Source organism: Typha angustifolia, chromosome 14 (genome assembly GCF_048772165.1).
Source record: "Typha angustifolia cultivar Huaian chromosome 14, ASM4877216v1, whole genome shotgun sequence".
Classification (NCBI taxonomy): domain Eukaryota; kingdom Viridiplantae; phylum Streptophyta; class Magnoliopsida; order Poales; family Typhaceae; genus Typha; species Typha angustifolia.
The window spans coordinates 12,376,272-12,400,532 of NC_133252.1; the positions used below are offsets into that span (position 1 = coordinate 12,376,272).

The 24,261-nt window shown below is 37.3% G+C and overlaps 5 protein-coding genes and 2 non-coding genes across 8 annotated transcripts; 1 reads left to right on the top strand and 6 right to left on the bottom strand.

The window, feature by feature from the left end:
* Positions 1 to 597: 597 nt before the first annotated feature.
* LOC140776577 (uncharacterized) lies at positions 598 to 7,587 on the bottom strand. Its single transcript, XM_073120318.1, has 3 exons — positions 5,719 to 7,587; positions 4,533 to 5,581; positions 598 to 871 (listed from the first exon to the last, which is right to left on the bottom strand). Exons 1-3 carry the CDS (start codon positions 7,120 to 7,122, stop codon positions 739 to 741), a joined length of 2,586 nt encoding a protein of 861 aa, XP_072976419.1. The 5' UTR covers positions 7,123 to 7,587; the 3' UTR covers positions 598 to 738.
* A 1,080-nt stretch (positions 7,588 to 8,667) lies between these two features.
* On the top strand, positions 8,668 to 11,863 carry LOC140775813 (phosphoglucan phosphatase LSF2, chloroplastic). The gene is made up of 5 exons (XM_073119255.1): positions 8,668 to 9,050; positions 9,449 to 9,651; positions 10,356 to 10,526; positions 11,045 to 11,255; positions 11,396 to 11,863. The coding sequence occupies exons 1-4, from the start codon at positions 8,771 to 8,773 to the stop codon at positions 11,246 to 11,248; spliced, it is 858 nt and encodes a 285-aa protein (XP_072975356.1). The 5' UTR covers positions 8,668 to 8,770; the 3' UTR covers positions 11,249 to 11,255; positions 11,396 to 11,863.
* Positions 11,864 to 12,037: 174 nt separating this feature from the next.
* Positions 12,038 to 15,375, bottom strand: LOC140775814 (uncharacterized). Of its 2 annotated transcripts, none has more exons than XM_073119256.1 (6): positions 15,230 to 15,375; positions 14,746 to 14,842; positions 13,589 to 13,785; positions 13,267 to 13,464; positions 12,511 to 12,570; positions 12,038 to 12,354 (listed from the first exon to the last, which is right to left on the bottom strand). In XM_073119256.1, the coding sequence occupies exons 2-6, from the start codon at positions 14,834 to 14,836 to the stop codon at positions 12,196 to 12,198; spliced, it is 705 nt and encodes a 234-aa protein (XP_072975357.1). In that variant the 5' UTR covers positions 14,837 to 14,842; positions 15,230 to 15,375; the 3' UTR covers positions 12,038 to 12,195. The 2 variants fall into 2 exon arrangements, with proteins under 2 accessions (XP_072975357.1, XP_072975358.1); XM_073119257.1 differs by lacking the exon at positions 15,230 to 15,375 and adding an exon at positions 15,156 to 15,205.
* Positions 15,376 to 16,099: 724 nt separating this feature from the next.
* Positions 16,100 to 16,180, bottom strand: TRNAS-UGA (transfer RNA serine (anticodon UGA)). The gene has a single exon. It is a non-coding gene; the product is annotated as a tRNA-Ser (tRNA).
* A 60-nt stretch (positions 16,181 to 16,240) lies between these two features.
* Positions 16,241 to 19,606, bottom strand: LOC140776104 (WEB family protein At2g38370-like). The gene is made up of 2 exons (XM_073119679.1): positions 19,240 to 19,606; positions 16,241 to 17,862 (listed from the first exon to the last, which is right to left on the bottom strand). The coding sequence occupies exons 1-2, from the start codon at positions 19,402 to 19,404 to the stop codon at positions 16,390 to 16,392; spliced, it is 1,638 nt and encodes a 545-aa protein (XP_072975780.1). The 5' UTR covers positions 19,405 to 19,606; the 3' UTR covers positions 16,241 to 16,389.
* A 521-nt stretch (positions 19,607 to 20,127) lies between these two features.
* Positions 20,128 to 20,208, bottom strand: TRNAL-AAG (transfer RNA leucine (anticodon AAG)). The gene has a single exon. It is a non-coding gene; the product is annotated as a tRNA-Leu (tRNA).
* A 319-nt stretch (positions 20,209 to 20,527) lies between these two features.
* LOC140776567 (peroxidase 4-like) lies at positions 20,528 to 22,340 on the bottom strand. Its single transcript, XM_073120306.1, has 4 exons — positions 22,035 to 22,340; positions 21,757 to 21,948; positions 21,488 to 21,653; positions 20,528 to 21,248 (listed from the first exon to the last, which is right to left on the bottom strand). Exons 1-4 carry the CDS (start codon positions 22,284 to 22,286, stop codon positions 20,851 to 20,853), a joined length of 1,008 nt encoding a protein of 335 aa, XP_072976407.1. The 5' UTR covers positions 22,287 to 22,340; the 3' UTR covers positions 20,528 to 20,850.
* Between the last annotated feature and the right edge of the window lie 1,921 nt (positions 22,341 to 24,261).

Below are 24,261 nucleotides of genomic sequence, written 5' to 3' on the forward strand. Positions count from 1 at the left end.
GATTTACTCGTTCCTTTTCTTTCGAACACTTCACCTGATTGGAATAAACCGTTGTTCCAACTTTTCTGGTCGAAGCAAAACAAACCAAAATCTATCATCTTGTTGAGATCAAAATGGTAGCAATGTAAGCGAGAAAGTAAGCACGGCGAAGCGTCAAATTTCAGCATTTCAATCTGCCTTCTATATGTCCAGATGCACCAATGAAAGCATCCGGAACTGCAGTGCAATCCTTTTGTTTGCAATACTCATACATCCATTCCACATGCAACAAGCTTTAACACTTAAATTGCAGCGATTGCTCCGAGGAAAGATCAGGACTAGTAAAGGATCATCTCTACAAAGATCATGACAAGTATGCGGAAAATTTATGAACAAACGTCTCCTCTTTACCAAGCGATTCACCAGGTTCTGCAATAATTCGAGATGCACAGTGCACTTTATTGCCTAGTGGTGCCAATGACGGCCTGTTGTCATTTTACTTCATGGTATGGTAAACAAGGACGACCACATTTTTATGTGCTAACCAAGATGCCATTGGAACTAAAACTAAATCATATAGAGGCAAAAACAATAGGCTTATCCCCAGAGACACATATAGGCAAGAAGATCATCTATTCATGCTAATTAAATGATCATATCATTTGCATCAAAGTGTACATTCCTACTAGTTCCTGAACTCTCTCCTCAAAAGAGGCAAGGTGTTTGCCTTTTTGTGACACTGATTCTGTTGTGTTTATATTATATAGTCTCTTTTTCATTGAATGACCAAAGTGACTGTACATCTGGATTAGTTGAAAACAGTCCTCCCACATGTGGACTTGTAGTGTTTGAGCTTCCAGCTTCATGAGGATCATTTGATGCCCACTCCTTCCTGCAAATAGTCAGATGGAAAAAGTGAGATCAAAATGTAAAATGAATGAAACGTTACCAAGCTACAGCAGTTGTTGAGAGAGACTGACAACATGAATCTTAATGATGATATACACTATTCCATATGTCTGCATAAATAAACAACAAAGATTTTTTAGAAGTATAAATCTTGAAAGAAGATCCCACAAAGCAAAGACCTTCCTTTTCAAAACAATAAATCTGCAAAGCTAAGCGCTGCAATGAGCACAAAATAGAATACCATCAGCCGTGAGCAGAACCTAACATATGACGAGAGAATGTTGAAAAGGACAAAATTAATTGTCAAGACAAGGTCTGTTCTCTGCATTCTAATTTTACTCAAATTCTTCTGTATTTGAGGGCAGCAATGAGAATTTAAAAAACTTTCTATTTTTATGCAATCCCTTTGTTATATTTTTATTCTATATGTAAATCAACAACAAAGATTTTTTAAAAGAACAAATCTTGAAAGAAGATCCTACAAAGCAAATATCTTCCTTTTCAAAACAATCAAGCAGCCAAGCCTAAGTGTTGACATCATCAATCATGAGCAGAACCTAATGTATAATGAGAGAAATTTGAAAAGGACAAACAAACAATTGTCAATACAATGTTTGCTCTCTGGATGATCCATTCACTTAAATCACTAAACTATAAACAGGTGGTTAAAAATGTCCATCTAGTTGATGATCCATGTACTTACTATTGACTTTTTATCTGGAGAAAATGTATCATTACTGGTTTTCCCAATAACATAAATCCTGGGTTCAGTACTGTCAGAGAACAATTAAAAGTAGAGGCAACAGAAGTTGCCGGTTACTTTTTGAGCTATGTGTCCATGTTCAATTTCACTAGTGTTTTGTTATCTCAAAATCCAGATCAAAATGCTCGTCTTTACATTCTTCACCTCCACATAAAATAGCAAAAGGAATTTATTGCAAGTCAAACAGAAAGACAAAATAGATCACAGGTTTCTCAACATCTACAGATTAAATGTTCCTCCGAATGAATTAAATTAGGACCAAATGAAACATGTTGGCTATGTTTGTAACCTTAGAAGTGCCTCCCAGAGGTCCATGCGCAGAAAGACTAGGGTGAGTGAACATGCAACAAGATGGACTTCTACATATGCAAAATAAGCAGGGTAGTAATACTTAATTTGCAAATGAAGTAGAGGATAATCTTGTAGAAAAGAAAATAATAAGAATCGTTGCATCACGGCATTCTTCATCTTCATTTAAAGTTGTGCAGTGAATATCCATTTCTTTAGATGCTTTGCAATATTCCAAGTCAGTGCCAACTTAAATTATAATAAACCTCTGCTGCATTTAGAAGAAAAGGAAAAGATCCTAAATTGCAAAAGTAACAATTAACAAACAATAACTAACAATTTGGATATATAGACATTTGAACTCTAAATAAGATTTAATAGCATCAGCCCCAAGTACTTTAACATACAAATGCTGCCATATCATTTCCCACTATTCTAGATAAAATTCTCTTCTGACTTATCAACAACATCAGGCATGTCCTGCCACTGGCATCTTACTTCAAAGGAAAAAAAGAACATCCGCGTCTTATATTTTTAGATGCCCTTATTTTACTTTCTCACCTTTTTTTCAAATTCCAAAATTCCATCTTTGGTTGTGAATCCACCTAAAGACTGATATTCTCTTCCAAGTCATCTTATGATTTGAATCAAACAACGAAAAATGTAGCCATAAATGCTTTAAGTCATTATGCTTCCAATCTCTCTCTGTGTGTGGTCCCAAGGTGGGAACATTCAACCAGCACAAGATTTGGATCCAGTCCAACCAGAATGGAGGCCCCAGTGTCTAGCCACCTATTTATATTCTCTAACCTCTCTCCCAGTACCACGTGATATAAAAATCCCTAATCTCTCTTAGCATGCAAGATCACCCACATTCATGCCTACACTACTTTCCCATTGTCTCGCTGCCTCTGCCTCCGCCTCCAGCCCTCCCATACCTCATCATGCTCAGCCATATTCAAAAGAGGAAAGATATCGATTGAGTTTCCTATTAAATTAAACTATTAGCTGATGAGAATAAAAATTGATTTACTAATCACACTCGAGGAGGACATCGAGTCCTGCCCCATATAAACCAAATAATATCATATCACAATAGGGTTAAATCATCCCTGAAGGGTAAGATGCGGCAATTCACCATACTATGACAAATGATTGAGATAAGAGAGAGCGAAGGATATGTAACAGAGAAAAAAGGAATAAGTATTAAAATAGCAACCACATTCCACTTCAAAGAAAGTTTAAATATGAAAATGAACAAAAACAAATGAACTGAGGCATCTAAAGGGAAGAGATTGATAAGGTCCAAAAAGAAGTAATGGAGGAACGAGTTGAACTCATAAAGGGGTCCAGAAAACGAATAGAAATCACATGGAGTTCTTCCAAGTCAAATCATAATTTGGATGACATGACACAGACCTGCAGAAGTACCTGTGAGTACAAGCAGTTCAGAAAACTTTGCAAGTACAGAAAAACATGGCCATTACTGAAAATAATCAATAATTCAAAAATGATAGCCCCATACTTAAGAGCTCATCTTTCTAAAGAAAATTTAAGTTAGGTAGAAAATAATCTTTCCACATATGGTTGGTGTCACTGCTTCTAATCTCTGAATATTTGCAAACTTGATCATGAGCCGGCCGGATCAAATAGGCTCAATAAGTCTAAAAATAATTATAATATATGTATAATACAAGTAACATCTTTTATACTATACTTTTATTATATTCTAAAATTTGCTTAAGTGGATTGTTACGTATCTTAATTTTGTAGAGTTTAGTTATGAGTTATGATCCAACTTTTTCTAAATCGATGGATATTTCAAATAGTTCATATTTTTGTAATATTTATATTTTTGAATTAGGCCATATTTTAAGCTTGATTCAAGCCTCTTATTCAAACTTGATCAAGCTCGAAATTTGGCTTGAATTAATTAAGAGTATAAATTGCTAATTGAGGCTCGTTTAGGTTTAAGCTCGGCTTGAACTCAAAATTGGCTCACATTGAAATGATTCCAATTCAAGCTTGATCACAAATCTATGCTCAAAATTATTTTCAATTCAAGCTTGATCAGAGCTACACTCGATCAAGCTCGGCTAGATTACACCCCCCGAATCATTAGGATTTAAATTATTAGGTGTCCATTGCATTAACAAAGAGTTATAAGATCATCGGACTAAGATAGTTAAGCATCCCTTGCATTAACAAAGAACTGATGGAAACCTAGAACCTTTAAAGGCACAATCCATATTAATGTGATAGAGAATATAGAGTGTATACTTAATATACTATTGTTATTACATAGACCAAACAGAAGACATTTTGTACCTATGAAATCCATCGACATAAAGAAGTTTGGCCAGAAACAGTTCGAGTGTAAAATAGCCGTCTAAATAACTCAGCAGGAAAAATAATAAGAAAAGAGCAAGGAGCTGTGTCATAAGTAAATGAAGCTTTTCTTCAAGTCTCCAAATGATTACTCATATGTAAAAGATAACCTAAGGTTCAAAACCATTCATTCAGAAAAGCAAACGCTAAGACATCCTAGAGTGTTTATTACCATACAGCAAGGGAATACATCTACTGAACTTACTTGGACCAACAATTAGCTGGTGGAGATAGCTCAAAAGAATGGGTAGCTGCTGATCTCTCTGGTGTTCCGTACATCACATCCTTGCATGCAACATTTTCCATCAGATTAAGAGGAAGGAAATGGGTATCTCCATTAACAGGTAATGGCTGAAACGGTGTCTTCTGAACCCACAGATCATTGCTATTCAGGCCAGAACCAAAGGGAGTATATGTTCCACCATTTTGCTGATTAACCTCAGGAGCATGCTGAGACTGGATGCTAGGAAGGACATGAGTCTCATTTGCAATTTGAGGCACCAAATGATTGTGGGGCAGAGGAAAGGTATCTTCTCGGTCATATTTGTTCTGCCCTATAGGTAAAAACCAGTTGGAAGGCCCACCAACCAATCCCAGACCATCCTGCGCAAGAGGACTACCCCACATTTGCCATGTGCCTTGTTCCTTACCCAACTCATGCAGACTAGAAGCATCATCTGCTAAAGAAAGTTGACCAGAGGTTATATGCTTTTGTTCAGAAACTCGCGATCTTGACAGAGGAGACTCGATTGGAGAAGGCTTGGTAACTTCTCCGAGGGCAGCCACACTCTTCAGAAGACGAGGTCCTTCAGTCTTATCACTTGAACCAAACCCAGCACCTAGGTCCAAATGAAAGTCCAGTGATTCTGAAACAGGGCCAAGTAACGCAATGGCATCTGGATCATAGCATGGGTCCTCAAAGTGCTCTGGTTCTTCAGATATTGAAGTTGGCGCGGCATCTTTGAGAGAAGGAAACATGGGTCCAGGCGTGAAATGAGAAAGAGAAGTGCTACTAGATGAACCACTTGCTGTGCTATATACAGGAAAAGGCAAAGATTGCCCAAAATTAATTTGGTTATCAAGAGGATAGCTGGGCCGTGACAGGTGTCCAGCTGGAGCTTCTGTATGACCATTTTGCGTTTGATAGCTGGATTCATTTGTATCAGGATAAGGAGAGACAGTTGCTGAACGTGTAAAGAGTTGATGCCATGATTTCTTTGGGGCAGTGCTCTGGGCTTGCCCATCCAAACTTGCCTAGATAGAGGAGGAAAAAAAGGTCACAAAACAAGGGGAAAACTCAAGAAATTAATTTATGTCATCTTGTTGAAAATTTCTAAACAATACAGTTGTACAACAACAACATGATACTAGTTGTGTGGATAAGAACTCACAGGTCGATTGCAGTTGGCCCCCGAAATCCTATCATCTCCATTTGAAGTAGCTTTTGCCATAGTATGTGCAGCAGATTGAGCATCTCGTTTGACTGCATGACTATGATCAGCAAAGCCAATGGTTGGTTTGCCTGCTTTGCTAAAAGAAGCAGCAGAGCCCTGAGCACTTCTCCCAAAAAAGGAAGCACCAGTGAAACCTCTTGAAGAAGATAGAAAATTCCCTGTCATGCGACCAAAGTACTTGGGCTTACTTGGTGTCACCTTATTACCATGGTTAGCTTCCAAGGTATGTAATTTATAATTATCTGATGTGTTTTTCTGTAAATCTCGTCTCTCATTCTCACTCTTCTTGTCGAAATCACGCTTCTTTTCGGTTTCCCTAATTGTTCTCCTCTCTAAGTCTTCAACATCAGAATTGCTTTTGCTAGATCCTTTATCCTTCTCCTTCCTTCTATCCTGCCTCCTTTTTTCTGCCTCCTTCTTGTTCTCTCTTTCTCCAACAGGAGTAGCACCCTTAGAACGCTCTTCAGCTTCAAGCTTCTCTTCACGTAATCTCCTCCTCTCTTCTACCAATCTTGCAACCTCCTCCCTCTGCTTTCTCTCTTCTTCCTCCAGCATTTCCTTCTCCAACCTTGCCTGCCTTTTCTCTTCAGCCTTCCGCCTTGCTTTTTCTCCTTTGCTCCCTTGCAAATTCCCTCCATTGTCTCCTCCTTTCAGCCCTTTGTGATCTACATCAGAAGAACTATCCTCCCTTGATGAGCTCAACCTGAAAACCTTTCTGCAAAGCCATCTCACGCATGAGAAAAAACATGAGATCAACTTGCAGGCAGAAGCCACCATACCCGAATATGACTTCTCCGTCAAACACCTATCGTCAAGCCAGTATCGTGGAACGGAACAAGGCCAGTTCCCATTTCCTTCTGTCTGCCAATCCTGATTGCACATCCAGCCATTCTTTGCAACGAGATCGCTGATTAGCCTTGAGCTCCCGCCAGGCCCAGGAAGGTCCAAAACAGGTCTTTTTGAGATATGCCCACAGTATGAGCACATGAACCGGCCGGCCCCAGGGTTCTGATCACGGTATGGGGTGAGGCAATTCCGACATCGGCGAGTGGCCGTCTTCCTGAGCTTCTGCAGCTCGAGGGCCTGAGTCCGGCGGCGCTCCCGCAGGCGGGCAGACCGCCTTGCCCGCCAGATAGACAGCTGCGGCAAAAGGATCTCATACCAGAAAAGAGTCAGCAGGAGGACCAAAACACAGGCGAGGCGAGGCGAAGTGACCTCAAAACGAAACCCTGGTGGTAAAAGCTGGGAGAAAGCCCAGAGAAAAATGAGAGGAAGCACCAGCCACGGCAGCATCGTGGCGACCCGCCGTGACCACCTCTGCACGACGCAGAGTATACACATTATCCAGAAAACCCTAGAGCCCGAACGAAATCGCAGCCGAACACCACAAGATCGATCGCCAGAGCCCTAAATTCCACAGAAATCTCAAACCCTAGAAACAGGAGGACTCGCCCTCTTCGCGCGCTTTCCGATCCGAGGCGTACTCTTTGTGGGTAGAATTATAACGGGATAGAATCACGAAATCCCCAATCCAGAAGCAATCGTATTGCGTGAAGCCTGACCTTACAAAACAACAAACTATTCGAATCTCGGAGCCGTAATCCGCTCGAAACCCTAGGCAAAGCAAGCGATGCCTTCTTTCCGCGAATGGATTTCCTAAGGCAGATGTATTATAGAGGAGGGAGAGGCCGAAGACTTACGAATTCGAGGTCGTTCATGGCGGAAACCCTAGCGTCGGTGACTTGGGATATACGAGCCCACGGCTATGGAGAGAAGGAAATATAGACGGAGGAGAAAAAGATAAATGACTAAATTCTTTTTTCCCCGTATTCCTTATTTGTTTTCCCTTCCATTTTTTTTTATTCAGATGGTCCAATGTTCCGCCGCAACTTTATTGTTAACCTTTTACTCTTGGTAAGAACGAAGAACAAGATAATAGGTGACAAGTTTGTTGAAAAAGAATACTATATCTATCTTTAAAATACAATATTATTTTCTAAAAGATATAAACTGGCATTAAATGAAAGATAAAAATTAATATCTATCTATCCCTACATAAGCATAAAGTAAAAAGACAATTTGATCAGACTTTAAAATAAAAACATGAAACCGACAAAGAGAAAAAGAAGAACTATATTGAAACTATCTCAGACTCATGGGGGAGAAAACATCCCCCATTAATCATGTGAGTCTGTCTAACAAAAAAACATTCAAAAGTATCACTGTCAATTATAATCCAATTAACAAGACAATAACACAAAATTTTTGGGGATATATACTGTCAAATGCAACAGGGGAAAGTTTTAGTAGTTTATTTATATGCAAGATTAGTCATAGGAAACTGAGAAGAGGGACATTCTCTATTGGTTTATCCTCTTTGGAGGTAGTAAAGAAGACTTCCTAGGTCCTTCTTTCAAAGCCAAGCGTAGACTGCACACTGGATGAGATTAATTTGTAGGACTCTGCAGGTGATAGATAATAATTATTATTATTATACAAATGCTTGGGCTAAAGTGGAAAAGTGCCATCCTCTCTTCACATGATTCAGGACCCTGGATCGTCATAAACGAGGTGCCAGGTGAAATCGAAATTGGATGGCTCACGTGAATCCGCTTGTGGATTAGATCCCATATTTTCTTCTTCTTTTATTATTGTGTGGTTAGGAATCGTTTCACCATCGGGATTCACGTGATTTGTTATAATCCACCCTCATCTTTCATTTATGCGAACGAAGTCCAGAATAGGAGGCTTGAATTGCAAATATTAAAAAGTAACGTGTGGAAAACGTATTGAATAAGTTTCACAATAAACGTCCAAATTACTTGGATTGGAAAGGAAAAAAAACAGCAGCAGAGAATATATATGGTTCACAACGCGCTAGCTTCACTAGATATTTAAAATAAAAATTGCAAAGGGTCATAAAAAGCTTCCTAGGATTTCCACCGGATCGAAGAACAGCGAAGAACCGAGATCGAAAGAGACGGGAGAGATGGAAACGATCACCAACTCTTGCTTTTCTTCGGTATTATCGCCGCCTAATCGATCGCTTGAACTGGAGACATCATTTAGGAGGAGGAATTTTGGGGGTTTGGGCACCTATAGAGCACCTTTCGGATCCAGTGGGATCAAGTGTAAGGTCTCAAAGAGCGGAACAGTTGAAGAAGACCGGAGCACGGCGGGAAGGAGCGGCCCCAAGCGCACGGTGGAGGATTACAACACCGCCATGAAGAGGATGATGAGGAACCCATATGAGTACCATCACGATCTTGGTAGGAATTGCCTCTCTTTTTATGAGATTTCTATATAGGTTTTGCTAAATATAGAGTTTTGTCAATTGGGTTGTGAGTATTTATCTTGTTGATCGGAAGATGAGAGTTTTGATTTGCAAATTTAAGAAGACTTTTTTTTTTCCTACTAAACCGATTTTTATAGGCATTTATGTTTCTTTGTAAATGGAGCTAGTTTCGACTTCTACATATTGTAAATTTCTTTAGTTAATTTCTGATTTCTTTATTGACATGTTGTTTTATTGAACAAAGTGGCTTAGAATAATTTCATTTTCGAATAATGTAATGATTTTTTTTTCTTTCTTTCTAGATGATGGCAATTTCCAAAGAAAGTCCTATCTGCTGATCATAGATTTATTATATTTCTATCTGGTATTTAGGCATGAATTACACTATCATAAGTGATAGTTTGATTGTTGGATCCCAACCTCAGACGCCCGAAGATATTGATCACTTGAAAGAGGAGAAAGTGGCCTATATATTGTGTTTGCAGCAGGATAATGACATTGAATACTGGGGCATCGATATCCAAGCTATCATCAAGAGGTGTAAAGAAGTTGGTATTCGCCATATGAGAAGACCGGTAAGCCATCCATCATTTCCTTGTCTATAATTCTGTCATTAGAACGGAATGAGGATCTTATATCTGGCAGTGCAGTACAAGTTATCATACTCTATTCTACCTTGATAATTTTGAAAACTTTCAATTGCTTGAAACTTTCTTTTCCTACCTCAAAGTTATCTCTCTTTTATTTTTTCCTTTTTTTTCTTTTTGTTTCTTCTAAATATAACCTGATACATTTTGCGTGTGTGAAGTCCTCCTATCAGGTAGATACTTCACAAATAAGTCCAATTTAAGGCAGTATATTATGCTTTTCATTTCGTCTATCGATATTAAGAGGTTCACAATTACATCTGATTTGTTGACAGTTCCAGCAGCTTAGAAATGCAAGATTTATGTTCTTTATCTTAACAGATGATACTTCTCCAGGTTCTTAACTACAAGATTGCTTTACATGATCTCAGTAATTTTCCACATTCATAGAATGTAAAGGCACCTAAAATTAACATGATTCCATGGATGTGCAGATATAAGCAGTGACATAATTGAGATCTTTAGTTAGCTACATTATTCTATCATTGGCATATTTAATCCCTCTTAAATTTGCTACAGCATATGTATTTGATACCCTTTTCTTGAGCAGTTTCTAAACTGTGTGCCATGCAATCGACCTAGAACACAGTGAAATATTATTTGCTGCTGACCTTATAAATCGATTACAACAGGCAAGGGACTTTGATCCAGATTCACTGAGGCAGCAATTGCCAAAAGCAGTTTCATCGCTAGAGTGGGCTATATCAGAGGGGAAAGGAAAAGTTTATGTCCATTGCACTGCTGGACTGGGGAGGGCACCTGCAGTTGCTATTGCTTATATGTTTTGGTTCTGCAACATGGATGTAAGTCCTAAGCTCTGATACACACACACGCGCGCGCGCGCGCACACACATACATATATATATATTGAAGTTATCTACCAAGTCCCTTTTGATTTGGGGAAATGTGAATAGGTTATGTCAATAAGAATTCACCTCCTTTTAGGTTATAACTGAGGTCAGTCCATAGGTCATACTTTTAAATTCCCAAAATGATATTTCATTGCATTATCTCTTAGAGGAAGGTCTATGAATGATTTTAAATAATTATACAGAGATTGACGGTAATGAAGAGAGTCGTAACTTATGGTTGTTGAGATGGTCATATTTATCTGAGATAGTTGCAGCAATTAAAAACAGTTCTATATAGTTTTAAGTATGCATTATAGATATATCTTACACAAGAATGCCATCTAATAAGTAAATAACATTTTTAATATGTCAAAACTTAAAAGTCTCTCCTCCCAGTTTTTTGTTCCATATATATCTTACTTCTTATAACATGATTAAATTTGTGATGGCATACATTTGCTGCCTTGCAGCTTAATACAGCATATGATGAACTTACATCAAAAAGGCCCTGTGGACCTAATAAAAGAGCTATTCAAGGTGCTACCTATGATCTGGCTAAGAATGATCCATGGAAACAGCCTTTTGAGAATTTACCAGAACATGCTTTTGTGGATGTCGCTGGCTGGGAAAGGAAGCTAATTCAAGACCGAGTGCGTGGACTTAGAGGAACTTGATAAGAAGGTATGATTTCTTCGTCATATCCACTAAAATACTACAGGGGACATTCTATGTTTTAAATTTACTTCCATTTTCTTCATGCTTTAAAGTTTAAACCAATCACTTAGTATATATAATAATCGATTATCAACTTTGTGGTACAGGATCAGGATAGAAGATTTTATGAGCTTGCACATTGCTAATATGGAACACATCCAAAGGATCCAATCAGGACCTTGCCACAGATAAACAATAGATATTAAGAAATAAAATAGTCTCCAGAGCTTGGTATTGTCATGCTTACTGAGGACTCATAAGATTCAAGTTTCTAGATCCCTTCCATTGGCAACGTTTTGCTGCCAAATGGAAGGAAAAATGTTGACAATAATCTGCAGCGGAGAAGCAGCAGCTCTTCAGATAAGATGTGGTGCTAAGGATCACCAGCAGCTACTTAATCATTAGATAATTATATTTAATTGATCCAGTCAGCAATCCAGAAGCAAGTTAATTATCTAGCCAGCTTTGAGGGAAACCTCGCAGAAATTTCTGACACGATAAGACTCGAATTCTGTAATCTTATATTAAAAGATGTATGATTTCTTGATATATATAGACTGCACTCACTTCAATAATTGTCATCACAGCATGGATATATGAGTACTCATCTAACAAGTTAAAAAAAGGTTCAAATATTAATTCTGTGCTGGTGGGTATTCTCATCACAGCATCAACATGCGTATGAGATAAATGCAGATACATCCGTTAGAAAAGTTACAAGTAGATATAACCGGGTAACATCATATAAATGAGTATAAAAAGCAATGTTCTGAATTATGGAAGCTGTGTTTAAGCACAAAACATAGACTGATATAAAACAATTAGCATCGACTAGATAGATAATGAGGCCTGCAGAAGCTAGGCAAATCATAATTACACATGGATACAATCCACAGATCCTCTAACTTCAAGCATCACTCAACGCTGTCTCTTCAAATGAGCTAGTAACTGATTCTAGGCTGGCCTTCTTGCATGCATGGATGGTACCACAAACATCAGCAGTCTCGAGGAACTTCTCACCATTGAGTAGGATAAGAGGACCGTAGTGCAAAACCACCCGCTTGCACTGTGACGAAGAAAGGATCATGAGAACTAGTAGAAATTTAACTAGGAGAAAAAGTGGATCAAAGCATGGAAGTCACATCCTTACATATATCTCAGCTTTAAATATTAAGTCTTGTAATATTAAAAGATAACAGGAAACAAGTGCCGAAGAATTTACCTCTTGAACATAATTTTCCATCTTGCTGCATTCCTTAAGAAGGATTTCGATTATCTCAAACTGCCAATTGGAATGGAAATAAACTAGTTAAGCACCTTGCAAACAATGCATAAGCAGTAATTCCATTAGTTAGATAAGCTTAAATTTTTTTAACTATCACATATGATACTTAAAAAAGGTTTCCTCTCACAAGCAATGCCTACCTCAAAAAAGAAAAGGAAACATAGGAACTAGTTCCATACCTAATAAGATAATATAAGTCTGAAAATTAAAAGAAAAAGGAAGATGGAAAATAAGAAACGCCAAAGTACATAAAGTGCATATCAATATAAAATAAGTATAAAAAAAAGAAGCTAGTGCTATTGCCTCATTATGTACCAGCAAGCTCAAAGCTATCAACACAAGTAAGAAAATTAATCAGGAACTACTCTCAATGAATGCAACAAAATGACAACTTACAAAATACAAACCATACTAAAATTGAGAAATATATATATATTATAATGTAGGATAGTCATCAGCAAAATAAGAGTATCAAGCACACAATATAGGATACGAGCCAGGAGAATGGTGTGCTATGATTATCGGAATATTGTTAATTGTTCTCTTCTAAGAGAAATACAGATAGCCTTGTTGTCTAAATTCTTGAAGTCCTTTTACTTTGATATGGCTACTTTGCTTGTTCATAATTTTAATACAAGTCCTCAAAGGCAGGTGAGAAACAGGCTTGTCACAAGAAAGCAAAGTAACCAGTACCTGGGCATCAGGATCTTTAAGTTTGGAAAGTATTTCTTCAACAATATGATGGCAGAAAGAACAGCTACTGTTGCTCCTTGGAAGAGTCGCATAGGCCATCTCCTCACAGAGATTTACCTTTCTGCAGAACTCATCCGGACGTATCTTGGTCATCTCAGCAAAGAAAAGAGTTGCATAGTAGTCCACCAACAAAACGCACTGCCAAAAGCAATAAAGTAATTAAGAACTCACCCAGAAGGATTAGTACATTGCAGCTTGTCATTCAACAACATACTCACTTCAACCATATGTTGCATGTATCTAACAAAGAAAAAAAAATTACCTGCTTTTCAAAAGACTTCATCTCGGAACATGCTTGATGAAGGATCCCAACTATCTCACCTTGAGTCTTGTTCTCGCAAAGGTAATAAATAGCCCGAGCAGTAAAGTCTTCACATACCACGCAAAGTTGTTCATTCTTTTTGACTGCTTCAGAAAGTTCAGTCTCAACTCTTGGTGGCTCAAGATCAACTTCAGTAACTGGAAGAATGTTAAATGATTATAAGCTTGACTCCCAAACAAATTATTTTCAGCACAAACTCTTAAGGCATGGTTGAAACTTAATAAATGACAAACAAATCTGTATGCAGATTGTAATCCTTGCATAAAGAAAGCAAACTTTTCAATGAAAGGTACAGATAACAACCTAAAAGACCTCAGATCTCAAACATGAGTTTCAGCAAATTCCTGTATCTGTTAGTCAGTAGCTCATCTTCATTTCACTTGCAAAGTATGCTTAAAGTTTAATATACTGGTTTTCTCCAAATGGAACTAGATCTACCAGGTCAAAGTCACGTTTTATTCTATCCTTGGTTCTACAACTATCAGAATTCATATGAATGGAACATCTTATCGGTAATATAGATAGATCTCACCTTCGCCAACCATGATATGATCATATTCATGACTAGTTTCATTAGAAGCAGTGCCTGGTGAGTATTAAAATTTAAAGAATTTCCACCGGCATCATAGTTTCGTTTTGCCTTGCAAACCAACTCTATATCATTTGGACATAACATCATCAAACATCACAATTACCCATGAAGTTTCATCAACCTTAGAAACAAAGTTCAAACTTATTAAATTTAATGCAATTCTTGATGACTTGCTCAGATACATCGGACTGTCCACATGCGCTGCCACAAGATTACAGTCAACATGATTAAAAAGTTAAAAATGCCGTGACTGCTACAATATTCCACAATCCAAAATCACAATGAAAGATCAATCACTTAAGAACAAATTCCAAATCATTGCCTAGGTGCTAGTAACATAAGTTTACATGTACCTTAACGGACTTCAAATTACCAATATCCTTAAAATCAAAGAGACATCATATAGATTACCTCTCCTGTACCACTTTTCCCCAGAAATTAAAGCAGATAGTAGAAACCAACATTAACAAAATAAGAAAGGGGATAGAGAAATAGTATGCCATACCTACGATATCAGTAGCCACAAATATCCTGGCATCTGCAATTGTCCAACTGAAGACCAGCACAAGAAACAAGAAACCTTCTCTCAAACCCATGATCACCTAGCACATAAATATTTACCGGGTTTAGTATACTACCACCGTTGGGTACTATTAACTAATAATTTTTTTAAAATAAAAAAAAAAAAAGCAAACTTTCTTTAAAATCCACTTCAAAAAGTGAATTTAAGCCAAAATTTGATCAATCTGAAGCATCTATCAACTATTCCGAACAAATTCTCATACGTAAATAAAAGATCGCAGGAATAAAAGAAAAGAAGCTAATCCAAAAATTAAAAAACAAAACCCTAATCGAATTCTCCAGCGTCATCGCAAGGGAACGGAAAAGATTTAAAAAAAATAAAAAATCTCCTACCGATCACGCAACGAACGAGGGGGGGTTCGCAAACGAGATCAAGATTTTGCGACAAAGCGGAGGAGGATTGTTACCTGAGAGGAGAAGGCGTGTGAAACACGGAGCCACGAGGAAAACACGGGAGCGAAGAGAGGAGGAAGCACCCCTGCTTCTATTTGTATCTTTCTTTTTCTCTCTCTTTTTCTTATTTTCCTTTTCGTTATTATCGTTATCCTTTTCAATTATTGCTGGTAGATTGCTTCGTTATAAGAATATTGCATTATCCTCAACTACTTCAACTACTTCGTAGAGTCGGAATAAAATAAAAAGGCAACAACTACTAGTTCGATTATATTTTTATAAAAATATATTATAATCCAGATATCACGGAGATCTTTATCCAATAGCGATATATATATTAGAGAAGACTATGAAACTAAAATTATTAGAGCACAGGATGTACATAACATTACAACATTACAAGACATGTGGGCCTTATAATTGAAAATAACTGGATTCAATCAATTAAGAATAAACTCTCTAGGAGATTTGTAATCCTTTCATGAAAATCACACAGCAATTATTTGCGAAATAATAAAAGATACTTGTTCATGTTGAGGTTGGAAAAGATTAGATAATTATATCTTTCACACACATTAACTCTTTAATCATCAAGAACCTCTCTTACTTTAGTCATCTGTTAGATTTTTTTATTTTATTATAACTAATATATGAGTATTACGTGATTTATTTTAGTGTCCGAAATATTATTTATTAGAAAAAATAGAGAAAATTTGAAGGTAAAATAATTTTTTGGGGGGGCTAATATTGTCAAATTGTGAGAATTTTTTTCATAATTTAGGGAGTCAAGGTGCACTAAAAATAAATAAAGAGGTGCAGATAAAATAGACAATAGTTAAAGAGTTTTATTATTCTAAAAATAAAAATAAAAATATTAGAAAATTCGTCGACAGCAGGGTTCGAACCTGCGCGGGCTAGCCCAACAGATTTCAAGTCTGTCTCCTTAACCACTCGGACATATCGACAATTTTACTAACAAATTATATATGTTATTATTAGTGAAATAATATATGAAGATTAGTACAAGGATAAGAAAAACAATGGAAGTGCATCTCATTATGCCACCTCTTGGTTCTAAGATTAACAGATCAATATAAATGACAAAGTGATTACATAGTAATCAGTTTTGCAATAAAAGAACTAAGGATAGCTATGCTATCTTGGTACTCAGCTCTTAAGCCGCTTTCTTCTTCTTTTTCTTCTTTTTATTCTTGGCTAACAGTAGCGTGAAACCGACAAAACCAAACTTCTTCCTTGTTGTAAAGAAATGCTTGTGAGCAATACTGTCATCTATCCTCGGGGGAGATAGAAGCTCATGCTTTTGGCTTAGAATCTGACCTAGAGAAACCTTAGACCTTTTAACTATTTTTCCATGCATTCTTGCTTCAGTATCTTCAGGACCCATCAGCTTCCTGCTTAGTATCTGGCCAATAGACAATGTTGGCTCTGAGATGCTCTTCGACTTGTTAATCAAACTCAAACCATTCACATCAAGCAACTGAGTGTCTCCTCTTCTGGGAGTTGCCGAATAATTCTTGAACTTAGTAGAGTTATGGGAAAATCGCGTCTTCTGATTATGTTCAGATCTTAGTCTTCGGAGGGCTTCCTCAACTGCAAGCTTTTCCTTATTCGCAGCATCTTCCCTCATTAGGGCCTCTTCTAGTGCCTTCCTGCCGGTTGCTACATCTGCTGTTACTTCCTCCACCTTTTCCAGTAGCTCGAGTTCAGATTTGTTAGCTGCCTCCACTTCAAGCATTGCAGCTTCGACTCTCGTTTGAGAAATTTCATGAGCTTCTCTTGCTTTGCGGGTCAGTGTGGTGTAATCTTCAATAGAAACTGTGACTGTAGAGGGAATAATAGCTGATTTCAGGATATCTGTCATAGTTTTGAACTCTGCAAGTGCAACAGCTTCTGATGATTTGGCTGCTTCCTTCATTTTCTTGGCCATCAGCAACCTGACATTGGCTGTCTTTGTTCTACACTTTGTCTGCTCAATCTCGGCAGTCAATCTAACAATTTCAGATCTGGAAACTTCTGTCATCTTCTTATGCTTCTCTTTCTCAGAATTCAACTGTTTGATCCGAATCCATAAATCTGAAGGGCTTTGAGAGCCTTTACTTTTTGCATCTCTGATCGATTGCAATTCTGCCATCACTTTACTCAAATTTTGCTCCAGGAACGAGGCTTTAGTAGTGTTTGAACATACCCTTCCACGAGTTTTCTCTAGCAAGAACTTCTCTTCCTCTATTTGACTTTTTAACAATTCAATGGTTGTTTGCGGTCCAGGTCCTGATAAACCACCTGCAGTCTTGTTCAGGTATGCCTTTGCTTGCTTTAATTCCATTAAAGTTTTGCCAGGAGACTGCTTTCTGCTGATACTCTGAGCCACTGATTCCACACGATTATTGTAGTAGATTGGACATTTTTCTTCAACATCTGAAACTGGGTGCACCTTCATGGTATCTGAATAGATCTCTGCAACTTTATTAACTTCAGAGGTTTCCTGTTGCAGTTGTAATTTTAAGCCATCAATTGTCCTTTTTATCATTTCAAGTTCTTTTAACACCTTAAGTGTTTCCCTTTCCTTCACAAAGAGGTCCATCTCTAACTTTACAGTCTGCTCCTCCACCTTCATGAGTTCCATCTCCTGATACAAATAATATTTCAAAAATAAAATCCTCATCTCTTGGTCATTGTATTGAATGAAATAAGAATTTGCAAGTCTCTGACTAATATAGATAAGCTGCTTCTGAACATTCCAAAACTCAACTAATACAAAAAGAATGTGCGGGCCAGAAATTGTTGCTTATTCATAGGTCGATAGGAGAGAGCTTCTGGATCTTCCAACAAGAACTTAAAAGGAAACAACATAGATATCACGACAAAGTTGTTTCTTTTTTCATTCTTTATGTCAGTAAAACTGTACATGTATCCAATTAGATAGAGAGAGAATCAGTTATTAAATAAATGAGATAACCTCACAACAACAATACCTAACATGTTCTCAAGTCAGAAGTGATAGTCTTATAGACTATAGAGGACCACAAGAAGTATGTCACCTTTAACATGGATTTAGGTCATTTGCATCTCTCCATCCAGCAGTTATCACCATTTCATAAAATCAAACAAGGATAAAGGATGGAAAAGGGCTTTACAACATATATATATATATATATATATATATAGGATTGACAAATTTTGAGATCATTCAAAAATCACTCTCTGGTAGTTAGTTTGATAGGTTTGATGGTCCCAGGCTGGAAAGATTTCTTTAAATAAAGAGTGAGAGAGGACTCGAACCTCCCTCAAAAGCAATTAACAATTAACAATTAACAATTAACAATTTGGGGATCCTTAAATCAAATCAGTTCAATTACAGTCTGAAAATCATTAAAATTCCTTTTGACTTTCGGAATGAAAATTATTGTACAATGAAAAGCGTAGCATAAGAATTCATTCTCTAGCAACAAAATCGTTTGCTCTAATTAATTTTTTCTCATAGTAAAGCATCAACTCTCGAGTTCAAGCCCAATAAAACCCTCCCAAAGAGTCAAAGTCGGCCCATTGAGCATCTTTTTATCATTCTCCACACTCCGCAGTAGAAATTTTTGGACTAATTGGTTCTTTCTATTAACAATAACACCTTGCCTCTGTTAACACAATGTAGAAGGCAAAAGCTATTTACTATTAAATTAGAGGAGTAACTTTACAAATGATCCCTTCTGCATCAAGACATCACCAGTTACTAGTAAATATACACACAATTACTCTCAATATAGAAGGCAAAATTTACCATTAAATTAGAGAAGAAAGTTTACGGTAAAAACGTCTGCTTTTTCAAATTGTTACTCCAAAATGGTCCCTTCCGCATCAATGCATCAGTAATAACCAGTAAATACACAGACATCGCTCTCGATTAAAAACTTCACAGGAAACCCAACTCACGAGTCAATGAAGCAAATCAGCAAACACGTAGATTACCATACGAGCAAAAGACACTAAAATCTTGCACACGAACTCTCACCTCGGGGCGTAGGTAGAACTGGACCGGGGCCTGCGTCCTCCACGTGGCTGCTGCTGCGGCGGCGGCGGCGCCCTCGAATCGATACACCGCCGCCTTCACAGACTCGAAGGGGGCTGATGTGTCGACCTCACCTTTTACACCCACCACCGACATTGCTTGCGCCATTGGTCACTCAGCAGCGCCGACTTCTACTCTACTTGTTTTGTTACGGGTTGGAGCCTTGAGGACGATAAAGAAGTAAAGAAGTGAGGAAGAATGGACATTGTTGTGAAGCCCGTGAACCGTGAGTTTTGGGTAGAGAGAGAGAGAGAGAGAGAGAGAGGTAGAGACGTAGATTACGAGAATGGAGTTGCCGAGCTGGGGTTGGATCCTGTAAAAGGAGGCATGCATGTGCGGTAGTGAGACAAAGAAGGGCCCGGAAGAGCAATTCCACTTGACCAAGGGGAAAAAGATTTTTTGGAATCTACTGGCATGTCGGTGAATGCTTTGGTCTTTTCCTCGTCTTTTAACCCCTTTATTTCACCACTGGTATACATATATTATTATTTTTTAATCTTTCGTCACGTTAGGCATCGTAAAATCGTAATTATCCTAGCAACGGTAGCATTACAGATGATGCTATAAACGACCAAAACTTTTTCCCTTACTCGATAATCACATCATGGCATCCATGAAAATTTTGTATTCTTTAAAAAAAATTGCATCATATCTAATTTTAGTTCAAACTACAAGAGGAGACAACAAAAAAGACGAGTAAAACGTACAATTTCCTCTATATTGTTTTCAGAAAACCAAAAGAAAATTAGTACTTTGTGTTGGAGGTATGCGTGATAGTACAAACTACAAAGCTAGTGGATGTGAAGTGTGAACCAGATAAAAATGAGATAATGTTGAGAGTGGGATTTGAACCCACGCCCTTTCGGACCAGAACCTTAATCTGGCGCCTTAGACCAACTCGGCCATCTCAACAGTGTGGAAATCTTTAGATTTATTTCTACATATGTCTTCTTAAATTCTGTCGTTTTTCCTCTGTTTATAAATTCTCTTTTCTTGGGTCGTGGCTTATTATGCATTGTTTTCTTCAAAAGAATCTTTATCTGCAGACTTGCTTCGCCCCCATCAACCCTCTTTCTTCTCTGACTTGCTTTGATTTCTGGAATTTGGATCTTCTTGCTCATGGTAGGTCAAAAGGACCAACATACTCTGAGTAAGTTATTAAGCAAAAGAATCTTTCTGGGAATAGTAAAATCACTGTTTTGATAACCTACATGATTGAAACTAGCCACGGTAAAATAAAATAAAAACACCCTCTTTCATTGCAATCTGAGGTTACAACGTGTTTCTGTTCCCAATCACAATTTTATTTGACTTCAATCCTACTCAAGCAACTCAGTTGGATTGGCAAATTTTCCTTCTAGAATATCGGTTAGGTAAAAGATCTTGCATTGAAAGATAATGATACTAAGAGCATCAACTCCACACACTTATACACCTTAATACACTACACAACAAGTTGAAAGGATTAAGATTTTTCAAAACTTAAAGCATCATACTTTAAATACTTGACTCGTTTCATATAATTCTGAGTAAGATGGTTCGACCATCCATATGTCATCCTTTGTTGACCTTCCTGCAGTTCAGCCTGATCTCGCCCTTCTTGCCTGTCAAAGGTTTAATATCTCCCATCTTGATCATGCCCTTAACGAAGTCGGAGAAGAAGGAGCTGTAGCTGCTGCTGTAGGCCTTGACTTGGGAGTCTGTAGATCCTCCATTAAATAGCTCTTGGTCTGAGTGTAATAGGCCCTTGAATTTGATAAGATTCTTGTAGTAATTGTTATCAAAGTGTGTTGGGGTCTGGAGATCTAGTGGTGCTAAATTTGTATCACCAGATCCAGTAGTCCTGGGGCAATTTGCTTGCCTTGTTTTCGCGAAGGATCTGTCGATGTCTGTATCATTGTAGATATGAGCTCTGAAGTTGACACACCTTGCTAGGCCTATTGTATGACCACCTAAGATATTAAGGAAGGAAAAGGTTAATCTCAAATTGAGAAAGATTAAATTACTGGCATTTCTAGCTGATGTCTATGAGTGGACATGAAAACAACAACTAGTGGACTCAAATGACTAGGTAAATGAAATTAGTTTGCAAGAGAATATACTCCAATAAGTTAGGCTGTACTTTTTGTAATTAGCATCTCTCTTTTCATTCATGAACTTCACGAGACTAACTGAGTTCTTATTGCATTACCAGATAGTGCTACCAAATCTTTGACAGAGAGACCCTGAGCTGCAAACTTAGCAGTGAGATTGGCAAGGTTCATGGATGGAGAAGGGATATCATTGTTGGCCTTAGACAAACTCGCTGTCTTTGAATCCCTTCTCCCTAGCTTCACATTCCAATTAGGCCCTCCGAGCTACAAAAATGCAATATATTGTGTCAACATAAAAGGCTACGCCACAAGTTACAACCAGCAATTAAGTGCATGGTAGAAGGTATATATTGAATCACTACTTAACTAGAACGACTGAATCTCTTGCAGCGATCGCCAATATGTCGGCGCATGACACCACGCCGGGGCACACCTTCTCCACCGCCGACTTTGCGCTGTCGATCACCTCAAACCCCCTCACCGATCCTTTGTTAGGCTTCGCAGTCTTCTCGCCGGTGAAGGTGGCTGTGTCGTCCAACAATAACGAGCCGTCGCATCCCTGCGCAAACAAGAACAAAAGGAAAGCATAATACGAGAGAAGCACGGTGATGCAGACATGCTGCATGGCTTGCAAGAATTACGTACGTTAACGAAGCAGTCATGGAAGAAGAGGCGGAGGATGGAGGCGCCCAGGCGGTTCTCTTTCGCTACCGCGGACTGGACTGCAGACTTAACAGTGCTGAAAACGCCAGGGCATGTATTCGAGTAGTAATTAGTAGTGAGCTGCGCCGATGAGCTGCCGACGGCGAGGAGGAGAACAAGTGCTAGAGGGGCAAAGGTTGTGGAGAAAGAAGCCATTGCCTTGGCAAAGGAGTGTGTCTGGCTTGAGAAATGCATGCCAATATATAAAAGAGTCTTATGGCAGGAACTTAATTTGCACCTAATCTTGTAGGACTAATTGGATTTATAATGGAATGGTTATGGCTTGCTTACTCCTTACTACTACTATCATAAAGAAGCATTTAGCTCTATCGGATTAGCTTCGAAATGGTCAAAGGATTCGTCAAAAAAGACGTCGGCCAGACACGAGCCAATTAATAGCTGCCTTAAGTGTAGAGCTGAAAGGAAAGAGATAGACCAGCGAACTGTCCAATGGTGACTGCTTACATATCTCACGCTGTATAGAGTTTACTATTAGATATATATGGTGAACTTTAGTACATGTATAGTGAGATAGATTGTATTATAACTTACGAATATCTAATTTTTAACTTGTAGAAGCCAAATTCTTAGAAAAGAAAATGTGACAACCTTACATTTGATTAAGACCCTCGAGCTGCCAAGAAAGGACACCAAACATAGATTATAACATTGTGCCATTAATTTGGTCTACGATGAGTCCAAGCAAGTAGAATACTAGCCATTTAATGATTTTGGATTCGTGGACAAGAGGAAACAAAATGTGAAGACCATTGATGTAATCAATCTTTATTTCACAAGCTGACGATAATAGCATAATACTATTGTGGACTAATTCTTTAGTCCTTTAATATTGGCGTTGGCAGCTAGATATAAGAAATAGAATTAATAGTTTTTTCTTCATGTCAGCATTATAGATAAATATTGCTTTCATCCATATCTTTTTCATTACTTATAATCCGAACCCTACATGAAAAGAAAGAAATACTTTATATTTTCATATCAAGAAGAATATCTAAAGCTTAAACTAAACTTAGAATTAAAAAAAAATTATGATATTACTCGGTATCAAAGTTCAAACAAGAAAACTTATGCAAGAAAAAGAAAATCAACAACATATATCTTGTACTCGATCTAAATTTTAAGCAAAAAAAAAAAAATCTTTTATTTTTTAACAGTTATAAATTGAACCACATGTTCTCTAAGTATTTCTTCGAAACCTAACTATAGTTTTATTTACTTACCCCTTGTATTCATCCATAAAATCAATTTAACCTATGTATAACTTTTTGCATTACATCAGTCATTATATTTTTGACTAAAATAAAACTCTTACAAGTGTGATCTTAACTTAAAAGCCCTACTATATTAATTAGACAATCTAATTAGAAGGAAGGTTAATTTCGATTTCTTCAATAATTTATTCTAAAAAGTATTTTGTTTATTTAAGTAAATTTTAGTTACATAAATACTAATATTATACTTAAAATAATTATATTAAAGTAAGATATTTTTAACCCTTTGGAATCCCAAATTCTCTGTGCTATGATAAGTACCACATCACATGAGACGATTTGACAAGTGAACTAATAAAGCTCTTAAATCTCACGATTTATTTGTGAAGCAATCCACAGTTCCAATCACAGCCACTAGTGAGTCGATACCTACTTCATAGCAGCGCCACATAATAATTACTCTAATTCTAATTTTAATAATTATATCAAGTCCAATCTCACCTAAAATATAGAAAGGAGCAGGAATCATCTTTTTGTTTCTTCCACTTGGTCACTACCTACTTGCTTAAAATATACTTAAAAGAGTTAGAAGATAACTCAGGCTGTTCGTTTCTATTCAAGTTAATTATTTGGGTTTTTTTTTTTGCACTTATTATTCCTATAAATAATTTCTCAATATATATATATTCATGTAAAAAAAAAAAGTAAAGATTTTAAAAGGTATATATACAAAAAAAATTATATGGTTTGAAGAGTATGCAAATAAAAATAGTAATTTTAGAGGAACATATAAGTAAATAAAAAAAATTAAAGGTATACATAGGGGAAAAAAAAAAGAATCTAATTAATTACCATCTCATGCATACGTGCATTAATTGTTGTGATTTTCAACTATATGTAGCTTACCCAAAGAACTAGGCAGCATTTAAAGGCAATGA

Coding starts and splice junctions, on each gene's coding strand:
- LOC140776577 (XM_073120318.1), bottom strand. CDS start 7,122: ATGTGTATACTCTGCGTCGTGCAGAGGTGGTCACGGCGGGTCGCCACG. Junction 5,582..5,718: donor GGGCCAACTGCAATCGACCT/GTGAGTTCTTAT, acceptor TCCTCTATCTAG/GCAAGTTTGGATGGGCAAGC. Junction 872..4,532: donor CCAGCTAATTGTTGGTCCAA/GTAAGTTCAGTA, acceptor GACTATTTGCAG/GAAGGAGTGGGCATCAAATG.
- LOC140775813 (XM_073119255.1), top strand. CDS start 8,771: ATGGAAACGATCACCAACTCTTGCTTTTCTTCGGTATTATCGCCGCCT. Junction 9,051..9,448: donor TGAGTACCATCACGATCTTG/GTAGGAATTGCC, acceptor TCTGGTATTTAG/GCATGAATTACACTATCATA. Junction 9,652..10,355: donor TTCGCCATATGAGAAGACCG/GTAAGCCATCCA, acceptor CGATTACAACAG/GCAAGGGACTTTGATCCAGA.
- LOC140775814 (XM_073119256.1), bottom strand. CDS start 14,836: ATGGGTTTGAGAGAAGGTTTCTTGTTTCTTGTGCTGGTCTTCAGTTGG. Junction 13,786..14,745: donor TGTGGCTACTGATATCGTAG/GTATGGCATACT, acceptor ACATTCTTCCAG/TTACTGAAGTTGATCTTGAG. Junction 13,465..13,588: donor TGAAGTCTTTTGAAAAGCAG/GTAATTTTTTTT, acceptor TGCTTTTGGCAG/TGCGTTTTGTTGGTGGACTA.
- LOC140776104 (XM_073119679.1), bottom strand. CDS start 19,404: ATGGCGCAAGCAATGTCGGTGGTGGGTGTAAAAGGTGAGGTCGACACA. Junction 17,863..19,239: donor AGTTCTACCTACGCCCCGAG/GTGAGAGTTCGT, acceptor TATTTGTATCAG/GAGATGGAACTCATGAAGGT.
- LOC140776567 (XM_073120306.1), bottom strand. CDS start 22,286: ATGCATTTCTCAAGCCAGACACACTCCTTTGCCAAGGCAATGGCTTCT. Junction 21,949..22,034: donor TCCATGACTGCTTCGTTAAC/GTACGTAATTCT, acceptor TTGTTTGCGCAG/GGATGCGACGGCTCGTTATT. Junction 21,654..21,756: donor CAAGAGATTCAGTCGTTCTA/GTTAAGTAGTGA, acceptor GCATTTTTGTAG/CTCGGAGGGCCTAATTGGAA.